Genomic DNA, 21,458 nt, shown 5'->3' on the forward strand with positions numbered 1-21,458 from the left:
ATCCGTGTGTTGATAAGCACCTGCTGCCTAGCAATCATCCTGCGTGAATACAGGACAGTGCTAGTGTTCTTTATCCACAATAGGTTAAATATTTCAAGGCAACCAGAGCAAGCTTGTATTTCAAGATGTCTTCCATCTGCATGTCAAATGGCAACTAGTTAATTCTAAGACAGAATGGCAAACATATGCGGTTTCTGCAGCCACGGTGCAGGTGCAGCACTGTTCGCTTCCTCTTGACCTCTGGTGGTGTGACGTCAACCGTGCCCCGAAGTCTCCTGTAGCAAAGAGTTGTACTCCTGCACAGTGGGAACAGCTTTCCAAAGCTCAAGGTCCCCAAATGCAGGGACACATTTTTCAAAGTGTCACCACTTTTTTTCCTCCTCTCATCATCTGTACTACAAACTACAAGTTTGCAGTGGTACCTAGGAAACGATCAAGGTTGCATGCACATCCAAGGTGTGTAGACAATTTGCTTCAAAACTGGTCAAGAGCACCAATACCAATGGTACAGGTTTTAATGACAGCATTCTAGCTCTCAGGAACTCTTCATCCATTCAGAACTACACCCAGGACTGCACAACTCTGGTGAAAAGCCCCTGGATGCGGAGGAGCTCTTTCAAGCTGTCTGGAAACGCGCTATCACTTAAATTTTTTTGAGTTACTTTTTCTTTTTTTCAATTTGGTGGAAAGGTTTCTATGCGCAAGATGCAAAGCAATTTCAAACTTTCTTCAAACTAAAATCAGAACTAAGGCCAAACAAGTTAGGTGAACAAAACAAATCAAGAACTTAAAATTCAGGAACTCCAGCTCTTCAAAATCAATGAAGTCCCAGATTTGTACACTGTTCTGAGACTTAGAGATGCTTTCCCTGCTTCTTGCATGCCAGCAACAGCACCATTTCCTCGTAAAGATGAGGAGATAGCAGCCATTGATCCCCATTCACTGTAAACAATGGGACACAGCAACACAACAGACTAGATTCTTCAGATCTGATACAACAGGATGGTCAATATCAATGCGTAGGTCTCCCTGCTTCTTGTCTGAGACCCACAACTATCAGATCGAGGAGGAGGAGCAGCGGCGGCAGTGGCAGCAGCAGCAAAATACCCCCACAGCTGCAAACAAAGGGGTCAAAGGTTTGTTGTCAATTCATTTCCAGGCAGAAAAACCACTTTCCTCAAAAGAAACAATTTATTTAGAATGAAACAAAATTAGCTCGACTGTGAGCGCATGTTTTGAGTGACAGCTAGTTTAAGCTGTGTGAGCCATAAAAAGGTTTTTTTCCTTTACTTTTGCAGAAATCTTGTGTACACAGCACAAAGCAAAGAGGTCAATTTTCCACTTAAAACACGGGCATTGGCATCACAATAGCAGATACACAACTTTTTTTTAAGCTGCCATTTTAGTAAAATGCACAAATACTAAACAGATAAGCTTTCTTCCACGAGGCCCATGTAAATTCCACACAAGCCAAAGCTTTTCTTCGCAAAGGTCCATTAGAGCTTGGAATCCCTTGTTGTCTTCGGCAGTTCACCAGCCTTGCTTTCAGGAGGAAAGAAGAGGTTATTCAGTACAAGTGTTTACAACAGAGTTGTCCTCTCCCTACATTAACAGATAATTTATAGAACTACAAGGCTCTTCCTGAATATTCTAGGGAAAGTCTGAAAGCACCAATCACCCTTCACTGGCACAAAACTTTTGAAATGAATTAACATCTATATATAGATGCACAATGAATAGCCCAGGGGTTTTAAAACATAAAATACAGTTTGAAGTTATTCAACTGAACTGGTAAAAAAAGGTAAAAACCCAGGAGGAAAATCAATTCACACAATTTCGCTTTTTCAAAAAGGCAACTCAAACAAGAACATGAAAGTTAACTGTTCTGTTTGTATGTGTATTTTCTCACTTTACTGCATATTACTAGCAGCAAGCCCACTAGTTGCAGGAGGGAGGGGAAGCCAATGATATACATCAAATTCCACCAAATTACATCTGAACAATTCCACCCCCCAGTTTTTCTAAAGTATTGCAGTTTGGTCAAATACAACTGGAAATGTTTACATTCCATGACACATCTGGAGTATCTATTCTTATCTACACAAAATAAATGGAAGCCAGGGTAAATTACTACACATCATATTTTTACATTGATTTCTTCACGTCTAATTAGTATTCAAATTTTATCAAGTGCCCCCCAAGTATAGTTCCTGAATACACTTTTGTGGTAACCTCTAGCTTTTCCATTTAACCATCTAATTCCAGGAGGTTTTTCCATGCACCTTTTCACTCTAAATCATGGCCAGGCTCCAGCTGCTTGCTTAAGACACCCAAATAAGTTATTTCTTTTGCCTATTAAACTCCTAGGGAAGTGATCCACACTGAAGATTGCTTTAAAAATGCTATAATCTTGTCTCCACTTCGATTGCTCCCATTTGGACCGCCCATGTAGGAAGCCATTCTACAGAACACAGAAGTGGATCTCACAATAATGAGGTAGCCTTAAATTCATGCCATGTTGCCAGTCAACAGCAGTCTTTATGCTGAACTTTCAATCATGCAGTCACTGGCTAACAGCCAAACCGCTGTTTAAAGTTTCCAATTGTAAAAAAAAAAAAAAAAAGCATTAATGGCAATATGCCACTTAAAAGTTTTTTCCCCTAAGCAACAAAAAGTGGCTATTAAATGATGTATCAGAAAAAGATAATTCTCCATTCTAAAGCAATACACTGTAATGAATGAAAACAGTTGTGAATATATGCACCAATCAAGTGTGCATCGCTCATACTGAAGCTCCATAATGCCATATACAGAGAAAATAACTCTGATCTGTTGTGTATAAAAGAGGCATTAAATGCAACATTTGCTAGTGCTGAACTCTTACCCAGATGGCTCAAAAGGATAACTGCTCTGCTATGCACACTCAAAAGTAAATACAGCCCCCCAAACTTGTATTTAGATTTTATGGCGGTTTTAACTAAGTGCTGTGACATTTAATGTTGCTTGTCAATTGTTTTACCCTACAAAGGGCTCCTAAAATGCTAGGTTTCCTTTTCAAGCTAACAAATGAACCAGATTTTTTACTAAATAATAATAAAAAAATCTAAGTAAGGATTTGGAAATTGAAATTGCCCATTTCACATAACCTTAACATACTTCAAGTCATGAAGATAAGCAGCAATGAACATAATTTGTTTCCATTTTCAAAGAGGAAACCCCATGGTGTTGACTTTTTCTGACACCAGTTGTCAGTGGCTTGCTTGTAAGCAAGACTTATTTCATACAATTTATTGCAAATTCAAGTTCTGTAGGGCTTTTCTCAAAAGAGCACTGCATATTGGAGAATGGGTACTATTGTTCACAAGTATAAAGGTTTTGAAGGGTTACACAGGTGGCCTTCCATAAATGACTCAGAAGTCTAACATAGAGATCAAGCTCTGTTACAAAAACCGTAAGAGAATCCACTCTATATGCCACCAGTGCTTGAAAAGTGCAGTAACATGGATAACTCAGCAACGGTCATGTTATGCACTAACTGGCAACATAGGCCTATCTTACTGAGACTTCGTCTGGAAGCAGAGAATATATGAAACAACTCCCTACAGAATTCTCATTAATAGTAAGGAAAGTGGCTAGATTTTGCATGCACATTGAAGGGCTCTTCAGCCCACAGTTCAAAGTTTTCTTCCTTTATTACAGGACAGCAGACATTTTCAGTGTGTGCTGGTGGTTATTTGAAACTTGCAATTACTCATCAATGGGTTTTAGGGTGCTAAAGCTGTTTTCCTGAAAAAATGAAAGGATTGACTGATTTCAGAAATGAGGCTTCACTCTAAAAAGTGACTTTAACATGCTTCTCAATTTAAGCTTACATTGAGCAACATGTTGCTTTCACCAAGCCACATTTCAAAGAATGTAAATGGGCAAAACCATTTTACATCAAGTTGAAAACAGCACTCTTCATTACTCAGAGGCTGGTACAATGCCTTAGAGGGTTAATAAAATGTTTGAATGAAAAGATTAGAAAAATGAAGCCACGTGTCTGAACTACTCCCCCCCTATCTATATCAAGATGTTTAAAAAACCTCATTTCCCAAAAAAAACAAATTATGTTCTTTGAATAAACTGAACTGCTTCCCCAACACTTGGAAATACAAGACTGCAAAAATGTCAAGATTAAAACAGTGCAATCCAGACTATAAAACCTTGCATAATGCCCATTTTTTACCTGAAAGTAACTACCAGGTAGCATTCACTTCTATTTTCATGGCTATAAAATGATATTGAAATGGTTATGTGGCAGAACTTTTTACAAAAGTTAAGTGCCATCTCAGAAAATTATATTTCCAAGTTACATTTTGGAATTCACTGTCCCTACCACAATTAGCAAAGGGCAATAACAAAAATGCAAGTAATCACAGTTGTCTTAAAAGCACCTGCTTCTTACATACCGAAGCGCAAGATGTTCATGGATTATAGCAATGCTCTTGGTTCTTTATCATGTATCACAACTACAACCCAAAATGAATAAGAGATTCAAAAGTACACCTGTGTACACATTCTTTGTGGGCATGCACTTCTATGAACTTGGCAACAAAACTAATACCCAGTGAAAGAAGCCTAGTGTACCACAAAAGATAAAGTATCATCTGCCTTGGGGAAGTCAATCCTGAATCAATTCAAACTCAGATGTTATTTTCAGGTTCTTGATGGAGGGATTATTTTGATTTCAAGGCTACAAGCCCAAGGCCTTCACTTAACCATAGGGCTCACAATGGGCATTTGCTTTAGGCATGTGATTCTGTATGAGCCACAAATTCTTTAAATCTGGCCATTTAGATTTGTAAATGTAGGGAAGTTTTTATGTCTACTTTAAAGTTATGAAATGAAAGAGGACAAGTTAAAGGGTATTTTTTTAAAAAGGGGGAGGGGAGAAAGAAATACGCTTGTTCTGGGATTCATATTTTAGTTGAAGCAGACCTTCCATTCCTGCTACCTGCACATCAGCAAGACAGTCATGGTAGCCTAGCCATACTAAAGAACAGCTAACAAGTCTGCCTTCTAGAGAGTTTATAGAAAATGGAGGGGAGGTAAGATTAACTACATATCTAATTAAAAATTATACTTGGGGAAGTGGCTAAGGCTTATCGCATAGCACCTGGCCGACACTGGAACAGAGGGGAGGGGGGCTGTGTGAAGCAGCAGGAGAGAGCATAGAAAGTATTAGGGCTTTAAGATGCACCACGGACAATGATCATGACCAAATAGTCATCCTCTGATTTAGCCAGGGCCTTGGCTGTAGAATCCAGGAACTGCTGAGAAAAATCACAGGGTGGGAAAGCATGCAAGACCCCGCTGTTTTCTTTGTCTTTATTGCCCCCTACTGGGAGGCTTATCACCCCAGCTGCCTGTTTTTGTTTAAGATAGGACACCAGGTTTCTGAGCGGCCGCTGTGTAGAGGTGGTGTTAGCTTCACCAGCCCCAGATGAGGCACGGTTGTCTGTGGTACCAGGCACAGCCAGAAGAATAGCATATCCATTGGGCCCTGCCACTTTGATACGACGGGTAACTTCATCCAGCTTGGGCTGGTCCAAACGGAGGCGCTGTGTGATCTTTAGCTGGGCCACTTTGCCACCAGTTGCTCCTTCCACCAGGAGACTGCTGGCCACACTCAGATCCCCTTGAAGTAGGTGCATGTTAGACGGAAAGTTGCTGTTCTTCAATAGAAGCATTCCTTGCCAGGCCAGGCACAGTTTGGGGGATGACCCAGACTTTGAGGTTCCATCCTGCTGCTGTTGCTTTTGAGGTGGAGGTTTAAGCCGAGATCCTCCACCACTGCTGCCTTCGGATGCATGCTCATCCTTTTTAGCTGGACTCTTGCATTCTTGGGTGGTAGCAGTGGTAAGTGTGCGATGCTTTCTTTCCCTCTCAGAGCTTTTGCGGTCACGCTTCTCACTCTGGCTTCGCTCCAAGCTACCCCTGCGTGGCTCTCGGATGGGTGAAGGGCGCTCCAGCAACAGCAAACGAGAGGTTGGTCGTTCTGCATCGCTACTATAGCGGTCTCTGCCCAGACTTGGCTCAGGACTACGATCTTGTGGAGAGGCTGCAGCAGGACAGTGACGCTTGCGAGATGAAGATGATCGTTCACTGTCCGGCGAACGGTCCAAATGCCGCCCCCCATCTTCCACTAGCCTTCGCTTCCTGGGTAGATCCCTACTGCTTATGACTAACTCCCTTTCCCCACGAGTTCTTTCTAGAGACCAACCATCTCGTCGGCGTTCCAAACTTTCTAGTGTATCATAAACAGTTGCTCTGCTCCCCCTGTCCCGAACTGGAGGTGGGGGAGGCACCCACTCTGTCTCAGGATAGAGATCTCTGTCACGATCGCCATACACTAGGGGTGGAGTCCTATCCCGAGCACCTCGGAGTGGATCCGATGGGGCTCCACGATGTGCCCCAAAGGCAGATGTCTCTGCTACCAGATCATAGTGAGGAGGGGGTGGAAGTGGCAATGTCTGCAAATAAGGTTGCTGATAGCGATGCTCAGTGTCAGCAAAGTCCACCCGGAGACGGCGGTCTGGCCCACCCAAAGGAAAACCACGCATGTGGCTACAAGCAGCTTGTGCAGCATCCAAGCTCTCATACTGGATGTAAGCCCATGAGTCACCTTTACGATAGTCAATGGTGCGAATAGTGCCAAAACGGTCAAACTCCCTGGCAAGAGCAGCCAATGGTACCCAAGGCCCCAGACCACCCACCCAAAGTCGTGTGGTTGGGGTGGCCTTACCATAGCCAATTTTGATAGGGTTACGCAGCAACACTTTACCGGACATAGCAAGTTTAGCCCGGTGGGCCATGTCCAAGTTTTCAAACTTGAGAAATCCATAGGTGCTAGTTTGACCTCGGGATGGCCTCTTGATGTCCACCTCAGTGATTACCCCAAAGCGGTCAAAACCTCGGCGTAGATCCGATTCAGTCACCGATATGTCCAGATTGCCGAGGAATAGGGTACGATTGGCTCTCTGGTCATCTTCGGGGCTAATCTCTTCCTCACTGGCTGTTCCAGTGCCACCAACCCCACGAAATGCAGCTGCCGCCACTCCGGCAACTCGATCCAGACTGTAAGCGGGCCTCACGCGGTCATAGAAGCCCCCATAATCTCGTTCTCTTTCCAACTCCCTAGGCAGAGGTGGCGGTGGCGGAGGAAGGCGGCCCAGGGCAAGCTGCTGCAGCCTGAAGTCTCTGTATCCCAAGCCAGCTCCTCCACCAGCAGGAGAAAGCGCCCTCTGAGTAGCCCCAGTGGAGGGGTGCCTGATGGCTGCAGGTGCCGCACCTGCTACACCCACCGCTGCGGCTCCGTAGGGAGATTCCTTGTCCAAAAGGGCAGGAGAACGGCTGGCGCGACGCCGGCCGCTCCCCCCTCCGCTGCTGCTCCCCACGTAGACAGCCTCGATCTTCAGCGGCCGGTCGTAGAGAACCAGGCGGCCGCGAGCATGCTTGGCAGCCCGGGCGTCCTCGGGGCGCCGGAAATTGACGAAGGCCACCCGCTCGTCGCCAGCGCCGGTGCCGGGCGGCAGGCGGCTGATTTTGACACTTACGTCCCCGAAGCGCTTGAACTCGTGGAAGAGCCCGTCCTCGATCGCCTCGTCGCTCAGCGCAGAGCCCAGCTCGCTGATCTTCAGCGTCTTGTACTCACTGCTGCTGCCGGAGTCGGAGGGGGGCGCCCGGGAATCGCCGCCGCCGCCGCGGCTGCCCCGCGAGGACGACTCCGCGTTCTTGCTGCTGCTGCTACTGTTGCTGTAGCCGTGGCGGCTGCTGCTTCCGCCACCCCCGGAGCTGCCCACCGTGGCGGAGTCATACTCGCGGCTGCTGGCCCGGCTGGCCTTTTCCAAGTGAAGGCTCCGCCGACTGCTGCCGCCGCCACCTTCGCCCGAGCCGCCACTCGCCGACTTCCCGCCGCCGTTGCTTGGCTTCTTGCTGCTCCGCTCGCTCCGCGCCGAAGAGGAGTCCTCGCCGCCCCGGGACCGTTTGGCCTTGGCAGGGGAACGCTCCTTGCCCTTCATGGCGGCGAGCGGCAGCAAGAGGGAATCGCGCGCTGAGTATCGCGCCTCACGCACCCGCCGCCATCTTGGAACCCTCCTGCACACGGCAACTCCGCCCACTTCGCATCCATTGGACGACTTAACCGAGGTCCCCCATTCTCATTGCACAGAAAGTCTGTCAGTGTGAGGTGAGGGGAAGGGAAAAATCGGCCCAGAGCCCCGGAAGCGGAAACCCTCCTTCTTAACTAGCGCTCATCATCCTATTAGACGAGGCGCCCGTCACTCCGAAGGTCCGTGAGCTCCGCTGAACGGCGGCAGCAGGAGAGTCACACTATAGGCCGGCTATGGAGATGCTACGAGCAGGAGCTGGGTTTGGGTTGGACAAAAATCCTGTCAGTCGTCTTTATTTCTCCCTCCGTCACAGCCCGAGTCGCCCAAGCATTCATTGGCCATTTTCTTCGAATCCGGGCTCCTGTCCCTCCCTGTTCCTATTAGCGTGGGACCGGGCGGGGCGGGGAGGTCTCGCGCTGCAACTTTGATTTGATTGGATGTTGGCGATGCCCAACTCGACCGTTTCAACTGGCGGCTGGGATTCAGTAGCCGTCCGCTCATTGGTCTGTCGACGATTGTCGCTAAAGATGAGGCGCGGCCTTGCTCATTTGATTTGGCTGAGGCGCGAAGGCAAGGCGGCGTTGGTGGTTCCGCTGGGAAAAGCTCGGAGCCTGGCGTTTCCTGCACACAGCGTTTTCTCCTTCGTCACCGGCCTTCGTCCCTCAGAACTCGCCCTGCTTCTGCTGCAGAAATGCGGAGCACCGCCCAGAGTCCCGCAGTGATAAAACGTCCATAAAAACATCTTTGCCTTGCCTCCGAGAGTAGTATAAAAGACATTAAATACAGTAAAAACACCGTAAGATGAATATACGTTCAGTACTTCGAAATAATAAACGAATAAAAATTGCTTAGGTCCTAAAGCCCACCACAAGTTCTGCAACTGGGGAGGACTCTTCTGTGCTACCCAGATCCTAAACCTCCATGCAGTCCTAGCGACAGCTGCAGCCCCCCTTTTCTTTTTTTCGCTGAACATTTTAAATAGGCTGCTTCGTGCAGTAACTGATGCAGGTATTCCAATGGTACAGTTTTCACAAGCCCCGGTGTGCCAGTAGCAGGAGCAGCCCGAGATATTTTGACACCCGAGGTGAACCACAAAATAGCATCCTCCTCCCTGCCAGGGAAGAAGAATGACTGAGTGAAAGTCCACATCAGGAACAAGAGGGGGATAAAGATCTACATCGGGATCTGCTGCTCCTGTGGATCCTGCCGCCCAAGGTGGGCCGGCCCTGGTCAGTAGTGGAGGTTCATTACCCCCACATGCAATTCCTGGGAAGTGGAGGGCTGCTTGCTCTGCAATAAAATGCACCTCCTGAGATGCATAGGCGGAGCAGTGATCACTGAAGACCACATTTGAAGTTGGACAGGAATTTTCCATCCATGCAATATACACAATATTGGCAGGTAATGACCCTAGTTTTCAGGAGCAATTGTACCGTTCAAGCAGAATCCACATAATCTACAATGTGGTCCTATATATGTATACTTAGAAGTAAGCCCCATTGAGTTTAGTGGAACTTTCCCCCAAGTAACTGTATTAGATGGTACCCAAAGAGGAGTATCAAAATATTTTCTAGCAGATTTACTAACTTCTCACAGTCACACCATTTGACATTATTTGTAGCAGGGGAAACCTGATACAAAAACATATACTGTGTATGGATTCATAAATCCGTATAAATACCACCCTACCCTGGAAATGCAACAAATCCTAACACTTCGATGCATCTTTAAGATGCCTGGGGAAGAGTCACGTGATTATTGCCTGCAATAAGTCCCACTGAACACAGTGGGACGTAGATAAGATTGTCTTGTTAGGATGGCCAGATGCAAAGGAGGTCAGGGATTAAGGGTGTAGCTTCTCCCTCTTGTACACAAGTATTAAAGATGCAGGTGCCCTGTAATCTTTTGTATCTGACCGTACATAAAACACTCCTTACATCCTGAATACAGTGGAAGCTGTTAATAGTAATTAGGTAGAGTCAGGGATTTTATATAATTCTCCCCTTTCTACTTGGCTTTTTAAAGATTTCATCCAAAAAGGGAGTTAGAGCAATTCAAACAGAATTCATGTTTATTCAGCTTTAATTTCATGTCCTAGTTCTAATTCAGGCTAGTGGGTTCTCTCTTTAGTAAAGGTTTTAAAGCAGAAAAAGAAGCAAAAACAGGTGAATAAATTATACAGTTTACTGTCTTGAGCCTTTTTTTAATTGATTAAAAAAATACATTGTGCATAATGTATTTGTTGTATTAAAACTCGCTGTCTATGAAAGTTCATTTCATCTTAAATGTTTTCTATCTGTGTGTACTCAGGAGCAAGCCCCGAAAGTGTTAATAACATCCGGGAGCAAGTCTCATTGAGCTCAGTCTCAATACACAAGCTGCACTGAAATTAGTGGGAGGTGTGGAAGAGTTCTACCATAGTGACAATAATTTCTTACAAGATTTGGTTCATTTCAATGAGATTTGCATAGGAAAATTTCCTGACAGATGGATAGCTTGAGAGTCATGTTCTGCCCAGTGATTATCTCAATCATGATAATCTGTGAAAAGACAAAAGGAACAGTTTACCTAGAAAAAGCTATTTCTGCCAGTATCATAATGCTCTTATATAAATCTATGGTGCTAGCACATGCACAGTTCTGGTTGCTCCATCTCAAAAAACAGCTGGAAAAAATGATAAGGGAGTTAAAGCAATTTTGCTAGGAGGAATGGCCAGGACACTGGGTAGGGGGTTGTTTGGGGGGGGGGGAAGGGAGTGGGTATGAGGGAGATTTAGGAAATTATGTGAAGTGTGGAGATGGTGAACAAAATCTCCCGTAATACCAGAACCAGGGATAATCTAATGAAACTGATTAGCAGTAGTTAAGGGCACACTATATGTGTGTATATATGTACCCCCCCATCTTTGAGGATACAAACCCTTCTAAGATGGCATACAAGTAACAGAGATACTTTAATAAAACCACAGCAATAATTTTGGAATATAATACTTTACCAGGATCCTTTCCACAGGGCATGTGGTAGTAGATAGCCCAGGTTGAGGAGAGAGAGAGTTCAGTTGCATCAGGCTCCGAGATGGTCTTCCTCAAAATACAGAAGGAAGTACTTCACACAATACCAAATTAATTTCTAGAATTCATTGTCACAAGATGTGGCGATTACCACCAACTTACATGATTTTAAAAGATTTAAAGCATTCCAATTATTTGAATTTCTTATTATTCTTTCTAATTGCCACTTCACATTTTGTGCTCCAGTTCTCCTATCCAAAAATGCATATGAAATTGTGTACGTGGGGGGGAAATTACATAAACTGCATAAGCAAAATAACATACAAAAAAGAGCATTATATATGGGGAAATTGCTTGCAAAAGGCAAAATTGCATATATACAAAATGTGTATATTAGGAGAAACCTGGACTAAAATGCTGAAGAATTTTCTTTCTTTTTTTAATAATATTTTTTATTGGTTTTCATCAAGAAAAATACATATCGCACCACATTACAACTTTAACAAATTTTCTCATTTTTGGACTTCCTTCAGCCTCTCTGACAATCATCCGAATTAAACTTTTTAATTACACATTTCCTAAATTTGCTATTGCCTTTTAACATACCCTTCCACATCTGTTTTTCTTTTTTGCAATATTTCTTAGGTTTTTACAGAGCTTCTTTAAATGCCACTAACGTTATTTCATTGTCACTTATACATTCCCAATACTCTAATGCTGAAGAATTTTCAGGAGGACTGTAAAAATATCAGAAAATACAGTAATTCTGAGATGTGACTTAGGATCTGAAAAAAACAAAAACAAAGATTGTAATTGACAAATTGATCCGTCCTTACTAAGCAGCTAAGTGCAAGTGATGAATCGGCATCTGGTGTTCAGGAGGGGATGGGGGTAAATAAGCTAAAACTTAAGGTTGGAGGTATTGTTAATCAGTCATTCTGGTAGCAAGAGCAGGTGCAAAAGAGGGCAGGGCTCTTGCACCTCTAGTAGTTGTGTAAATAATTATAGCAGGTGTAGCTTGCCATGCAAGATCAGAGCTGCTGAAAGTCCCTCTTGTACAGAACTATTCAAGGTACAGAAGCCTTGCCCTGTTTTACATTGGCAGCCCTAAATTCTGGTGATCTAGAAAAGGATATTACGGTAATCTTACCCTCCATGGGTCTGTACACTCACTGAAAGAGTGGCATACCGCTTGGGAATACAGTGGTACCTCGGGTTACAGACGCTTCAGGTTACAGGCGCTTCAGGTTGCAGACTCCGCTAACCCAGAAATAGTACCTCGGGTTAAGAACTTTGCTTCAGGATGAGAACAGAAATCATGCAGCAGCAGCAGGAGGCCCCATTAGCTAAAGTGGTGCTTCAGGTTAAGAACAGTTTCAGGTTAAGAACGGACCTCCGGAACGAATTACGTTCTTAACCCGAGGTACCACTGTACTCTTCAACCCAATGCTTTCCCTGCATGCCCAGGTGGAGACAGTTGCCAGGGTACCTTTTATCATTTCAGTAGATTCACAAGTTGCAGCCTCTCAGAAAAGGTCGACCTAGCATCAGCTATCCATGCTATTTTTTACTTCCAGACTAGATTAAGCTTCTGGCCATGTCTGCTCTTGGTATTGTATTTACACTTCTTAGTGTGACCCCTTCTTCTGCCCCCTGGCAGATGAATGGGAAGAGGTGGTGGGTGAGGGTGATAGTGATGGGGACATATTGCACCTCCTGTTATGCCCCCTAGCCTTGTGTTTGCTATGCATTTTAGTCCCCCTGCCCAGTGGCGTAGCGTGGGGGGTGCAGGGGGGGCGGGCCGCACCGGGCGCAACATCTGGGGTTAGGGCAAATCCATGGGTTAGGGGGCGCAAATCCACGGGTTAGGGGGCGCAAATTACTTGCCTTGCCCCGGGTGCTGACAACCCACGCTACGCCACTGCCCCTGCCTGCAGATGGAGGAACAGGAGGGACTGCAGGATTGACAGGGACCGTAATGGGAGTCTCTACTACTGGTGTTATGGGAGAGGTCCTGGTCCCTTGTGCCTCCTGAGCCACTATGCCCTCATCAAATGCTTTTGCCTGGGTGGATTTTGTCCATCAATGCTCCTAGCTTGCTGGGATGAAATGGGGGGCAGGGAAACAGGCTGTAGCCTTGAGACAGAGAGGCCTGAAAGGCTGAATTTGGCCCCTAGGCCAGAGGTTCCCCAATTCTGTTCTAGCCCCTGCACTGTTTAATAACAGTGTTAAATTGCCTAGTCCAGTATTAACTGGTATTTGTATTGTAGCCTCATATGCCTGATGTCTGTGGCTGTGATTGGTGAACGGTGACATCTGTTTACCGGTTATACCGATCTGCTCATATGGAGGGGAAACATCCAAGTGAAATACATGAGAAATTTCCATCCAAACATAGAAATTTCACCCAATGTAGAAATTGGATGTAAATGTCCTTTGGGGGCTAAATGCAAGTATGTTTAGCTTAGCTGTATAGTGAATTGGGCTACAAAGTTTACACTGAAATATTACACTGAATTAGTCCAATATGTATTAATCTTAGACAATAGAGCCAATAACTTCATATTTCAATATAGGTTACTTTCATGTGGATAAAGATTTACGAATCTGTGTGGGAGACAGGCAGAAGAACATACTCAGTTAGACTGGGTGTCATAGAAACGAATTAATGGTTAGCATGAATCTATTTTCAAATCACATTGACAGAGCCTCCATTAACTTCTATTTTGAGCAGCTTTACTGGGTTTGGAGAAGGATGACATAGCAGAAAAGCATACACAACTAGCTTTGATCTTAATGGGATTTAGACCAGATTGTCATCAGCTGTAAACTGTTTTTCAGCATCACTTCTGAATACAGTATTACTGTATACAGCATTACTGAATACTATGCTGGATCTGTCAAAGTCTCAACCATTTTCCTTGCCCCCATTTCTTTTTTTTAAGTTTAGCATTCAAATGTACCTAAAGTCTTGAGAGATGCAAAATGACCATTTTATCACTAAAAATGCTTCTAGAGTAAGTTTCTTTACATTCACAAGGAAGGTAATAATGCAACGTTTTATACAATTGCAAATTAGTATTATAAAAAATATTTATCTAAGATATCCTTTGTCAAAATCACATTAAAATATATTTTCAGTCCAGTGTCACGTTGTGTTGTTTTTGTTGTGGTAGGTCTTTCTGAGAGGAGCCGTCCCACAGGTACTGAGACATGGAAAGAGCAGAGAATACTATCAGGGGCAACATTAGCAAGTCTGGTGTACTTCAGCAGTCAGAAAACCGTTGGTAAAGTCCAAGTGCTTTAACAAAAGATTACTGAGCAATCCTTTACTTACATCATGCCAGGAGTGGAGATATGCTGCCTCTGCATCATGGGACAGCCACCATATCCAATGTATGCTCTATCCAATGCAGGTTCCCTGGTATGTGATGGGGCAAGCCTTGCAGAATGTAGGATGCAATCAGTTGGTGAAGAAGAGAGGCTGGGATGATGAGGGGAGAGGACAATGAGATCTGCTCAGCCCATCAGGTAAAATAGGAAGGGGTGGTCACATGGGTTGCCAGCAGTGGGCCAAAAAGGTTGATTGGTCCATGCAGGAGCCAGGCTTTTGATCCATGCAGCACTCCTGATTGGGTCAGGTATGCCTGATTGTTGAAAGGACCTAACCACTTTTCCTAATTTGAGGTAATAACCTAGATTCAATCCTGGGTCGTCCTGAGCATATGTCACAAGCTGCTCCACCTGGCTGGGGTTCTTCCTACAACCCTTGCCCTTCAGGAGTCTATGACTGGATGACTGGAGTAGACAAATTCACTATGATATGTCTAATACATGTACAGTATTGGAACAACCATGTTTTTTCGTTGGCACCGACCAGCAGAGGGCAGAAACCGTGTAGGAATTTCCCTGTTGCTTTTCCAAATGTGCTTTTCCATCTGCGGTTGATGACCTGACCTCAGATAATAGTAACAAGAGCCTCCAGATAAAATATATTGAAATGTCTCATCTCACCAGAGTAATTCTGCCTAATTGTACCAATCCCAGCGCAGTCAAATGACGACTGGTGGTGCCGAGTTTTAATAAATAATGAGAGACCCATTAATGCAATCATTGGCCACTTTCTTCTAGTGTTCTGAGACTAATGGACAAAAGTTGAGGAAAGTGGCAGAACAGGCAGCCCTAGGCAATTGAGCACTCATTGAACCGGAAAGATGGCAGAAGTTCCTTCCTTTCCTAGAAGCTGTTGATAATTATATTTTTTAATTAAAAAAATCCATACCACAATTTGTCAAAAGATTGCATAGAAGTCTAAAATATATTGGGATCGTGAATGAAGTGCTAAAATTCATTCCCTCTCTTTAAACACTTTTTAGCCCCCCAACCCCCAGTGACTCTTTATTGAAGTCTGTACTATTAGCTCTGTTACAGTTGTTAACAACAGAAGCAGTAGTATGACCCAATATATCTTCATATTGAGAGAAACAAGGAGCTATGCAGTGGTACCTGGTGCCCATTGAGGCTAGCAGGGCAGAACACAGGTAGTCCAACAGTAATTGTGAGCCAGAGCCAATGACAGGTAGTGCCAATTGTAGTTTTGCCCCTACTGAGTTCTATAATGCCAACACTGGTGCTAAGAAGGAAGAAATGGACAGGTAGTGCCCCCCCCCCCGGATAGGATGCAAGTAAAAAGGCAGGCAGGTAGAGTCTGGCTAAGGGCAGAATGAGGTTGGTTAGTGGAGCACTGTCCCATTTGCCTTGATGGACCAGCCTTCACCACTGGTATGCAGTTGTGGCTGTTGGCTATTGGAACTGCTTGGGCCAAAAACAGTAGGTGAAGCCAGAAGTCAAATGCAGGCAGAGGCAACTAATTCCCCCTCTTCCTTACTGAAGGCAGACTGAGGCTGATGTTACAGTGCTCCCTTCTCCTTAGTGGACCTGCCTCTCTACATGTGGCACGGGGAAATTCAGCAATGACAGGGGTCTTCCTTGCATTGCCAAACCACTTCAAATCTCATTTGCAATGCAGGCAGATATAGGCCATGCACAAGGTCCAATAGAAATTCAGTTTAAGCAACAACGATGAACTAATCTCTTGCTCAAATTTCACTCTTTCCAGATTTCTCCTAATAAAAGCCTTTATAGTAATGCTGCCTTTGTGCCAGCGCTTTAAACTTGGATCATTAATTGCCCTTCCTTTCTTTTATGCATATATATATATATATATATATATATATATATATATCTGACTTATCTCTTCATTGTTATAGTAAGTGTATTTGCTGGATGTGCCCCCAGCTGCAATCTTATATACAGTGGTACCATGGTAGTCTAATGGCTTGACTCCCAAACAAATCGGCTCCCAAATGCCGCAAACCTGGAAGTTAGTGTTCCGGTTTGCAAATGTTTTTTGGAAGCCAAATGTCTGATGTAGCATCCGTGGCTTCCAATTGAGTGCAGGAGGCTCCTGCAGCCAATTGGAAGCTGTGCCTTGGTTTCTGAACCATTTCGAGAGTCAAACAGACTCCTGGAATGGATTAAATTCAAGAACCAAGGTATCACTGTACTCTTATGTCACATTGCGATGAGTGGGACTTACTGTTGTGTAACCATGCATATGATTGCACCTGATTCTCTGTTTCCAATATAGAACTTCTACCTCAACACAAAGTGTGAATCTACATGACTTGCCCACTCTATCAGCACTATAATTTTCCATCATTTCAATGAGAAAACATTCTGAGCACAATAGCCAGAACACAATAAAACATAAAATTAATAGTGAATACAAGAAAATCAGGAAGCAATTAATGCCAAATGGTTACCTTCAGAGCACCCTATGATAGAAATATTCTTCACTGTAGACAAAAGCTTGGCAGGGATCAATATAAAATTGATGTATGAATGGGGGTGGGGAGTAATAAACTTACCTACCTCTCCAGAAAAATGCCCATTTAAGGCAATACGATTAAATTGGGAGATTAGTAGTACTGGTGCCATGCCAGAAAAATGATAGGGTATCTTTCATGCAATCTTTCAGGATATTTTTTTAACCCTTTTACTTCTGAAAAATAAACCAGTGCTTCTGGTCAAGGCTTGACACTGTTGAAGCAATTCTAGCATGAGTATTCACAACATTCTCTAATACTAGCCCAAGTAGTTCCTAATTTTCCTAAGAACCTAAGAAGCCCGGCTGGATGAGATCAAAGTCACATCTAGTCCAGCATCTTGTTCTCACAGTGGTCAAACATTTCTCTATGCGAAGCTCACAAGTAGCGCCAGGATCTCACTCTAGGAGTATTGATGGCATTTGATCAGAGAATAAAGTCTACATACCCAGATACCCCAGCAGTGATAGTACTGATGCCCCAAACTGTAGGGCATCTGGGATTGCCTTGTGCACTTTCAGTAACAGATAGAAGACCCTTCACTGAGTTTCCAGGGATATATCTTATCTATGCAGACTTAGCCCTGCACATCTGCAGGAAATTCCTCCATCAAGTTATGTAGGTCCTTCTGGTACTCCTCATCTGGGAATGAGGACAAGGGGACTATAAGATGTACTGTTGGAGAGTTACTTCTCAGACACTCATATGTAGTTCAACTTGCTTATAACAGCCCCTCCCCTTTTTTGGCTTCTTTAATTATGATGTCAGGATTGTTTCTGAGGCTGTTGATGGCAGGCTCTGCATAGCTGAGACTGAGTAGGAAACTCGTCCCAAAGCGGAAAGAAGCAGAAGTCCCAGTAAAGGAAGAATGGATACAAAAACTTACGGAATATGCAGAAATGGTGAAACTTACCGGAAGAATAAGAAATCAAGATAACAAACTTTTTATAAAAAATGGTTTATTTAATATTTACAGATAAATTGCAAACAGATAAAAACATTAACAGGATTATTGTAACAACCTGCAGTTTCATAGGAGTATATATTTATAATAGATAATTAAATGAGCAAGTTAAATGAATTTGGATATTCAGAAGGTATTTTTCAATATAAATTTAACCGCAGAAAGAGGGGGGAGGAAGTCAAATTTTGAGATGTTAAATTGATTGTAAAACTAATGAAATGTATAAACTTGAAAAGTATAAATAAAAACTTTTTTAAAAAAGACATTTGATAATATTAGAGAGAGAGAAAGGGGGGCTGAGTAGGAAACAATGTTGTTTTCTTATTGCCTCAACTGGGGCAAAGTGGCAGAAGCAATTTGGTAAAATTCAAATGTGTGCTTACTGATACATTTTTGAAAATGATATTGCCAGTGCCCGCAAGGAGTTCCATTATAGCGTGCTTAATCACCCGTTAAAGTTTTCCAGAGCTAAATCCAGGAACACAACCCAACAGATCCTATTTATGATATTATACTGTAATGTTAGTCTACATGTAATGTTTTTATATAGAGGTGCCCATGTGATCACTAGAAAACGTCTGTCCCTGAACACATTGGGCATTTAAATCAGAAATGGCCTTTTGACTGCCTTTAATCTGCCTCCAACTTGCTTTCGGTGTAGCCTTACCATATTTCCTTGGCCATGATGGACAGGAGAGGCATTTCTAAGGAATAAGGGCAACATTTTGCTCAAGGGGGTTTCCTGACAGAGAAGTACAACAGTGTGGAAGCATTCCTGGCAGGCAGCCACTGTGGACGGTTTCCACCCAACCCCCAGCCAAAGCAACAGCTTCTGCTTTGGGATTGCTTTGTGCAAGAGTTGGTTGAGCAAGAGATGGGGAAAGGAAAAGAGAGGAAGTGAGTGCGCCTGTACAAGCATGATAGTGAGCTGGACAGGATACATTAGTGGCTTATGGCTGGTGGGTTCCACAAGTCATCCACCAAATGACAGTGGATTGGTACATTATCAGCAATTGTGTTTGCTGCAGATAGGCTGTGGTTTCCTGTCGAAAATGCACAGTGTTGGAAAACAAGCACATTTGCTCCTTTACCCATATACACTGGTCTGGGAGCCCTGATTAGGTACAGCCCTATGACACATTAAGGAAGAGTATCTGTCACTAACACTTTATGTATGCATCTGTTGTGGGGAACACCAGCAGTAAGCGTGTGCCTGCTTAAAACGTGGAGCTGTGCTTAGATTCTGCTTTGTTAACAACAGTTCCGAAACACTGTCACAGTGCTTACCTGCTCAGGTAAACTGCCTGATGCGTGAGACATCCTAAAGCCATTTAAGCAGGGAAGGGGGAGTTGAATGCCCATGTCTGCACATGCTACCACTTGTGGTGATGACAATTCAGTGCTGTGTTAAGATGCAGACAAAATTCGTATTGCAAGGGTGTATGGGAAACGCAGCAGAATGTATATTGTGCATTGAGGCATAGTGGTCTGTCACAATTGCTCCTTCGCTGATATGAGACAATCATATAAGTTGTCTGCTTGCCAGCCTAAACATATACATGAGATAGTGTACAGGTGTACAATCAAACCTTGGTTGTCGAATGTAATCCGTTCCAGAAGACCGTTCGACTTCTGAAATGTTCAACAATCGAGGCATGGCTTCCAATTGGTTGCAAGAGCTTCTTGCACTTGAGTGGAAGCCAAGCGTTCAGGTTCCGAAAAACATTCAAAAACCGGAGCATTTACTTCCGGGTTTTCAGCATTAGGGAGCCGAAACGAACGATAACGGAGGCGTTTGGGAACCAAGGTTTGACTGTACCACCTTGGGAGGATCCCAGCCTAAATACCTGTAAGAGATAACAGCTACCTTAGGAGGATCCCACGATTAACGATCATGGGAGTGGTAATAGGCTCATTCTTGGCAGTTGAGAAGGAGATGGGGGAAGGGAAAAAAGAGGAAGTGAATATGCCTGTATAGATATGATAGAGAGATGGACAGGATATGTCTGTGGGTTATGAGCACTGGGTTGTACAAGTCATCTGTCGACTGACAGCAGTTTTGCACTTTATCAGCACTCATGTTGAAACAACTCTTGGGCACAGTTTGCACTTTAAGTGTGGAGGCTGTATTAAATCAGTCCTCAGGATGGCCACTATCACATGTGTTCATGTGTGGCACCACTTGAGACTTAGTAATTATTTTGTATGTCACAGCAAGCAGCTAAAACGAAGAAGAAGAGAAAGTGGCCACTCTGCACAATGAACCACAAGACACAAATGGTCCCTTATGTGATAACTGCCTTGGGACTTTCATGTGGGGACCATAATATAGAAGCCAACATCACTCAATACACCTGATGTTGGGGGGGGGGTAATCTGCCTGAAAACTCATGTACAAGGCTGATTCAATGACACTCATCTCAAAATGCTGTCATTAAACTAAGTAGATTTGTTTCTAAAAATTCAGAACTACTCAAAATATTCCTATGATGGCTTCGAGGCAGCCTGTTTATTGAGCATTAATTCTGATTTGATTGTGAGAAGATTATATTGTATAAAGTTATGACAAGCAATTGATACCTCACCCTTGCACTGCATTTTCTTGTTACTTCCCTTATCCTGGAAATACTTCTCTTTTTTGAAATGGGTTTGTTGTGCAAGAGCACTAAATCCACTCTAATTGTGCAACCTGAATTTGCTGGTATCAATCAATCATATTATTTGTTTGCTGCCTTTCCAAAGTTAAAACCACGCTCAAAGTGGCTAGCAACATGTAAAGGAAAATCACATAATTACAGACGTAACAAAAGTAGTCATGGACAATAAATAAAACATTTAAAAATACACATTAAATGGTTTCCACATAAGTCAGATCTAAAATAAAGATTCAAAAAATGAATAACAATGACAGCAACAATGTTGCCCACCCCACAAAACTCCCTAAGCCATTTTAGAACGTGTCCTCTGATAGGTTTTTGGTTTGGTTTGGTTTGGTTTGGTTTGGTTTGGTTTGGTTTGGTTTGGTTTGGTTTGGTTTGGTTTCATCCATCTGTGAGAAAAAAGTTGAACCAAAGTATGTCCCCTAGTCAAAATGAGAAATTGTATCATCAACCTGTGTATGGGTATAAAAACTTTGAAAGTGTCTGTTCTTCAGTTGCAGTAACAGCAGTGTTTCCCTCTGAGGAGAACTGTGCTCATGTGACTGATGTCAACAGTGTGCTTGCATTTTCTCTTCCCTCACAAGCAAATTCAGTTTCCGTCCAATTTAGTCTAATCATCCTGAACACCCTGATTTCACATCCATGTGTTTTCATTCTAGGACACAGGAAGGTTGTTTGGTCTCCTGTCAACACAGAACATCTGTTTTGAATTGTAGCCCCTGGCAGCAAGGAAGAGTGGAGCTGAGAGGCAGAGGGGGTGTCTTCCATTCACTCTAGTCTAG

At 43.6% G+C, this 21,458-nt stretch overlaps 2 protein-coding genes and 1 long non-coding RNA gene across 7 annotated transcripts in view; 1 reads left to right on the forward strand and 2 right to left on the reverse strand.

The window, feature by feature from the left end:
• Nucleotides 1–1,172: 1,172 nt before the first annotated feature.
• RBM15 (RNA binding motif protein 15) lies at nt 1,173–8,978 on the reverse strand. The gene has a single exon (XM_083617788.1). It carries the CDS (start codon nt 8,061–8,063, stop codon nt 5,232–5,234), a length of 2,832 nt encoding a protein of 943 aa, XP_083473914.1. The 5' UTR covers nt 8,064–8,978; the 3' UTR covers nt 1,173–5,231.
• A 17-nt stretch (nt 8,979–8,995) lies between these two features.
• LOC310764290 lies at nt 8,996–21,440 on the forward strand. Of its 3 annotated transcripts, none has more exons than XR_014549106.1 (4): nt 8,996–9,554; nt 14,341–14,456; nt 14,581–14,695; nt 21,336–21,440. It is a non-coding gene; the product is annotated as an uncharacterized lncRNA (long non-coding RNA). The 3 variants fall into 3 exon arrangements; XR_014549108.1 differs by lacking the exon at nt 21,336–21,440 and adding an exon at nt 17,821–19,535; XR_014549107.1 differs by lacking the exon at nt 14,341–14,456.
• KCNC4 (potassium voltage-gated channel subfamily C member 4) overlaps nt 13,095–21,458 on the reverse strand; it is a 62,013-nt gene continuing 53,649 nt past the window's right edge. For 2 of the 3 annotated variants that reach the window (XM_083617808.1, XM_083617813.1), the window contains one exon: nt 14,382–14,648. In XM_083617808.1, the coding sequence (XP_083473934.1) occupies nt 14,536–14,648 (113 nt within the window). In that variant the 3' untranslated portion in view covers nt 14,382–14,535. The other variant, XM_083617811.1, reaches the window with a different exon arrangement.

The sequence above is a fragment of the Podarcis filfolensis genome, assembly GCF_964270895.1.
Source record: "Podarcis filfolensis genome assembly, chromosome: 6".
Lineage (NCBI taxonomy): Eukaryota > Metazoa > Chordata > Lepidosauria > Squamata > Lacertidae > Podarcis > Podarcis filfolensis.

Bases quoted from the DNA above. Each gene is read 5' to 3' on its own strand.
- RBM15 (XM_083617788.1), bottom strand. From the start codon at position 8,063: ATGAAGGGCAAGGAGCGTTCCCCTGCCAAGGCCAAACGGTCCCGGGGC.